Source organism: Lepisma saccharinum, chromosome 11 (genome assembly GCF_977018435.1).
Source record: "Lepisma saccharinum chromosome 11, izLepSacc3.1, whole genome shotgun sequence".
Classification (NCBI taxonomy): Eukaryota; Metazoa; Arthropoda; class Insecta; order Zygentoma; family Lepismatidae; genus Lepisma; species Lepisma saccharinum.
Genome location: NC_139239.1, coordinates 75,456,778 through 75,462,777, shown reverse-complemented (window position 1 = coordinate 75,462,777; position 6,000 = coordinate 75,456,778). Strand labels below are relative to the sequence as shown.

Genomic DNA, 6,000 nt, shown 5'->3' with positions numbered 1-6,000 from the left:
AATTAGTTTTGCTCTTAAATCCACTTCATGCACAGGCGAGATAATTGGGGGGCTGAACCTGCAGTTTAAAGTGGGATCTGAATCACTATGTGCCTCCACCGCGAAACCTAGATTCCTTCATTACAAGGCGACGACGCTACCACTACGCCATCCGGGAAGCCATATTTTCAAATGAAAAGGGTGTGTGGAGCAGTTCAGATTTCGATGACATGAACAATTTAGTTGAACATCATAGCGTCATAAGAAATATCAAGAGGCAGTAATTGAGAAGCTGCTGCTAAAACTGAAGTGAAAATTATAAACACGAATTCTGCAATCTAGTGATAGAAGAATTCATAAATGATGAGATAATAATAATAATAATAATAATAATAATAAAAATGTTTTTTAAAAAATTTCTTACAGCATGTGCTTCCCTTGCTGTAAAAGTCTCGGACCGCCCCTGACTGAGGTCCCTCCCCATCCTCACCTATGTTGCGCGAAGTAGATAAGATATTCTTCATTTAAACTTATCACTTGTTAGGAGATAAGATATAAGCTTCTTACGTTGCCACGAACTTTCGGTGAGAAACATTTTCTGTGCTGTTTCATCATATATCGATGCAGGTAAAATTCGTTGGCACTCTAGGATTTTCTTTGGTCTTTGTTCTGATTTTGCAAACATAGAGGGCAGCACCGATGCTTGCAAGGGAGAATCAAAATCTAACATAATGTTAGACTATTTAAGGTAAGAAAAGTAGTCCTTTAGAAACTCAGAGATTGCACCATTTATAGTATCACCCTAAACGTTGTTGTAAAGTAAGAAGAAGAAAAAATGGCGTGCACTGAAACACCATCACTTCAGCTCTTTCAGTACCGTGCAAGGAGCAAATCTAGCAGTGATGGATTATCAATACAGTTAAACCTTTAGAAGTTTTAATCATAGTGTATATATTGTCTTCTGGAAGTAGTTAATATGCAGCACTCTTTTTAACGTGCTTTTAACTTTCGGTGCGAGCTTGGAAGGAGCTCGAAAAGTATTATATATATATATATATATATAAGATTTTATCGTTCGCCATTTTTCAGTATTGAGGTTAAAGTGTAACAATAAACCATGATGTGTCATAGTACGTTGCCATAACATATATACAAAATATACTATTTCTCAAATGTCATTCTATTTTGAGTCACGTCCATTCTCATGCGACATTCTTTACCTTACCGTGTGAATCTTCAGCAAAACATTTAATACGTTGTTATTGACATTACTGTTGTTCTAAAAAAGACATTCAAGCGCATAGCAAAATCCAAGTTATTGTCTATTAGTAGGGCTACTGTTATTTCATGAAAACTTTCATTTGGCTGCCATTTTTTCAATATGGCGGCCATAGCGGGAATATGATCGCCGGGGACTTTTGATATGTTATGATGTTATTACTGTTAGAAAGAAGTTCTGAATCAAATTTCAGCTTCTTATGAATTACTTCATTTATTTTTCCTGTTTTGACTGCACTGAAGTTGAGAATTAAGGCATAGCTGAAATTATTTTGATTCCAGCAATTCGAAGCAACATACATACTTAGTTGTAAATACAATGTACGTATGTCTCCTCAATAATACAAAGTGAAGCAGTTATACTACAAAGTACAGCGCCTTGAATAAGTTAGTGTGGAAAACGGCACGGTTCTGCGCTCTCTGGCTGGTTCCACTCGAAAATGATACCGCTAGAGGCGCTGGTATTGGACCCGGTGCTTGGTATTCGTCTGCTTATAATGGAAGTAAATAGAGTTTTCGCTGCAACGTCTGCTTCCCGTCATGCCGCTACGATGTGAAATGTTGCTCTTGATTGGCTCCTTTCCAAGCAACATGTGTCGCTTCGGTATGAAAGTTGCCTTGGACCGAATGACCCGTGTCGCTTTGGTGTGAAATCCTCGTATCGTTTGTCGCGTGTCGCTTTGGTCTAAAATCTCCTTGAGGAAACGGTGCAGTCAGAGCATGTGTCCCTACGGTTCGAAAGGCTGCATTGATTAGCGACTGCTCGCTTTCAAGCGACACTTGTGGTTTGTCGCCTCGGTATTAAATATCTCTCAGGATACTATTTATATTCTAATAACATAGAAAAATAATCTCTAATACACAGTCCAAGACCTGACGTCCGGAATCACATTGCAATGTTTCTTCTTGTGTTACGCACGCATGCTATTTATTTATTAATTATATTTTATTCTTCTTTCCAAATTAATGCCATTTCGTGACTGCAAATCACTCCACAAATATAACTGTTTCCATCAATTCACGTACCGCCTTTCAAGACAAACAAATCTATATTCCAAACACTAACAAAGCCGCATTACTTTCATAAGAAAATTAGCAGCGATTCTAATCGCACTGCCATCTATGTTCTCATCAGTCGAGGGAACCAGTTTCTTGGGTCGTTTTCCACACTACGTTATTCAAGGCGCTGTACTACAAAGCTATGAACCCATCTCTATAATTGGAACCAATACTGCAGAAAAAAAAATATCCTCTATAATACAATCAAACTACATATATAGTACACCTACACAATGCAATATGATAGGTTACAGACGTGGTTAAATTTTGCCTCCTCCAATTCAATGCAGCAGTGCTGTATTACAAAGTAGGCCATCCCTCAATAATGAAGATCAATATACAGTGAACTGTTTCTAATTCGAACTCCAAGGTGCCACGAAAAAAAATCGAATTATCCAAAATTCGAATTAACAAAAACGTGTATCCTTAAATACGATTTCAAGGGAAATAAACTTCTATTTGAATTACCGAGTCGAAATCCAAGTTCGAATAAAAATCAGCTGGCCCCTTGGCGGAGTGGTTAGCACATCGCGCTACGACGCCAAGGGCCTCGGGTTCGAATCCCAGCCTAGGCATGGATGTTGGTCAGTGTTCATTCATGAATTTCATCATATCATCACTCATCCCCATCTTCGCAAATTAGCCAAAAATGGCACAAAAGCGAAGTAAAATAAAGCAAATCAATCAATCAATCAATTACAGTGAGTCAACTGTAGGTGTGTTACTACAAACTATATCCCCAGTAATTAAAAGTAAATAAAATTATTTAAAATATACTACAAATTAGAAAGCAATATAGGTATATTTCAAACTCTTCTGTCTAATAATTCAAAATGCGATGGGTGTAATACGGACTGCTCTCCCCCAATAACTAAAAGCAATACAAGGATACTTGCCTTTCGGTTAAGCGAGAGATATCTATTTCTTTTCCGCCACACCAACGCAACAAATCCTCTGGCTGCTGCAAAGGAGTCAAGGTTGTCTTTCATTTCACTATTCTGAGCCTTCCCGATGGCGCAGTGATAGCGTCGTCACCTTGTAATCAAGGGGTCCCGGGCTCGATCCCTGTTGGAGTCAGATAGTGGATCGGATCCCACTTTAAACAGTTGATCCAGTTCCGATCATGGACGTCCGCAGGATTTTTTCCAGGGAGGGGTAAGGAAGGTATTTTTTTCCAGGGGGGCCAACATGGCATATTTTCCCCAATAATAGTGTTCATCCATCAAAAAACATTGCTTAAATTTGAATTTATCATGTTCGTGCAATAATTAACACACATTATTGTGGTTGAAATTAAATTACATGTGTGAAATATGTAATTTTTTGTTTACTTTCGTTTTCCAGGGGGGGGGGCACGGCCCCCCTTCCGGACGCCCATGGTTCCGATTAGCCTTACTGTGCATAAAGTGGACTTAAAACATCAACTCAATCAATCATTCCCCTACTCTTCTCTTCTCTCTAAAAGATAGTGGTGTCAGCCAGAGAGGGCGTGCTCACAAGGCGTTTGACTTTGGCGGGAATGTATAATCATCAAGTGTTTTTTTTGGGGGGGGGGTATTATTTTCATTAAAACATTTTAAAAAGTATTGTGACGTTAAATTTTTCAAGATCAGAAAGATAAAATTTCTGCTACGTCGAAATATTCAAAATGACAAATCTATAGACATGTGTTTGGACGAGGGGAACAAATTTGAGATCACGTACCATAAGTTCCTTATAAAATGATCGGGGTAGAATTAAATTGGTTGTTTTTACAAACTAAATAGGTTGAAGTATTCTTACATTGCTTTGAATTATTGGAGGGAGCATAGTTTGTAAACACCTATCACATTTTAAATCATGAGGGAGGAGATAGTTTGTATACCAATATTTCTTTTAATTACTGGTGTTATAGTTTGTATAATAGTAAATCTATAGTGAGTTTTGTTTTTGAGCCAGAATTGTAGAACAGTAGTACGTACTACTGTATTGAATTGAGACCCCGCTCGGAAAATTCTAGAACAAGATTATTGGTAAAAGGGAAATTCGTCTCCCACCTTGGTATTTTGCACCCTTCATGTAACACTAGCGCTATGGCAGTGTTGCAGCTAGATGTAGAATTGTAGAGTTGCAATATTGTGGCCCAAAGTAACGGAAAAAATTCTCTCAACTCACCAATAAATCGCCCCCCCCCCCTCCCTCGACCTGACAATCAGCAATGTTGTATACAGACATTGTCTGTAACAGCTTCGTGCTTATTTGCATTCAATTCTTAGAAGTATTCGAATAGCATTACCGTATTCCGCAAATTAAAAATGTTTTCTAATTTCCTTTTATGTTGTTACACCAGTACCATAAAACAGCCAGGATAATTCTATGCTTATCGAATAATACTATATTTTATTTATAAAATTAGCAATGAAAAACATGTCTGAATATGAATTGCATCACGAAAAAGAACCGAATAAATCGGGACGTCTGGTAGACTTTCATGGTTATATAACTAAAATTACCAAACATTGCAGACCGCAGACTTCTGGACCCTGCCTCTCTCCATAAACAATCCATCCATTCATGTAAGGACAAAACCAAAATTCTTGAAAAATATTAAAAAATGTCTATGTTATTTTTCCCTTTCCTAGTTGAATCCCTCCCTGGGTAAGGGCCTGACTCTTCACACCCTTCTAAGGATCTCTACCATGCGCTTGCATGGATCAATTATGGTTTTTGCAAGAGAATGTTGGTCCCACAGGAAGAAATAAACTACACCAAATTTCGTTACGGTGCTAACCACCAATGGTGTTCCCAGATAAATAACTTAAGATAAATTTTGGGAGGCAAGATCGTCAATAACAATACTTTATATATGTAAATAAACATAAAACGTGTCCTTCTATGAGAATTTTGTGGAGCTTGCTCCCCCCCCCCCAAAGTCGGCGATATTGGGTGTTCCTGTTTTTCAACTGATTAGCCATGTTGGAAGAAGAAGAAGAAGAATCATATTGCGCCATAAGCAGTTAAGCACAGGTTGATAGGGACAAGGAAAGAAGAAAAACAAAAAGATACAACGTTTTGTGGAAAATACGTTAGGTGAAGTTTAAAGTTTAAAGAGAACGTACGCATATAAAGTTATTATTCAGCGTTGTAGCGGTAAGTTTTTATTATTCGAGCCACTCATGTAACAGTATAAAATAATGCCAATCGATGTCTACCTGTAAGTGTCAAACTTTCAGCGACACATTTGCAGAATCCCATGTAAATTCTAGTTCTATCTGCAAGCAAGCCGAATTATATTTTGACTCAAGGTACGTAAAAATATACTTAAATAAAAGCGAAAAAATCATAGACTCTGATATATCAGATATTTAATGGATCATGTAAATTAACCTATTTTAGCATGTACACTTGGAACATTCGTAATGCGGGTAGCCAGTTCTGGGGTGCTTATGCCAGTTTTCCGGTAATGCGATAATTATTCATCTAATCACTATACGCAGTTTTACATTATGTGTATGTGAATTTTGTACTAGCACTAGGGTACCAGTCTGTTATAGGGAAAACACATTTCACTCGTCCATTTCGTCTTTTTTTTTTACATTCGTACTTACCTAGTTTGCATTGCGAAACATTACTTAAGGTGGGATTTTGCTTTTTTCACCGAAATAATTGTAATTTTTCACATTACGAGTATTTATTGTTCGTTGC

At 37.5% G+C, this 6,000-nt stretch overlaps 1 protein-coding gene across 5 annotated transcripts in view; it reads left to right on the top strand.

Annotated features, from left to right (window-relative positions):
• Positions 1–599: 599 nt before the first annotated feature.
• Positions 600–6,000, top strand: part of LOC145994928 (uncharacterized) — a 251,363-nt gene continuing 245,962 nt past the window's right edge. For 3 of the 5 annotated variants that reach the window (XM_083131429.1, XM_083131430.1, XM_083131425.1), the window contains exon 1: positions 5,312–5,600. In XM_083131429.1, the coding sequence (XP_082987555.1) occupies positions 5,500–5,600 (101 nt within the window). In that variant the 5' untranslated portion in view covers positions 5,312–5,499. Of the gene's footprint in view, positions 728–5,311; positions 5,601–6,000 lie in introns of those variants that run through there. The other 2 variants (XM_083131426.1, XM_083131428.1) reach the window with 2 other exon arrangements.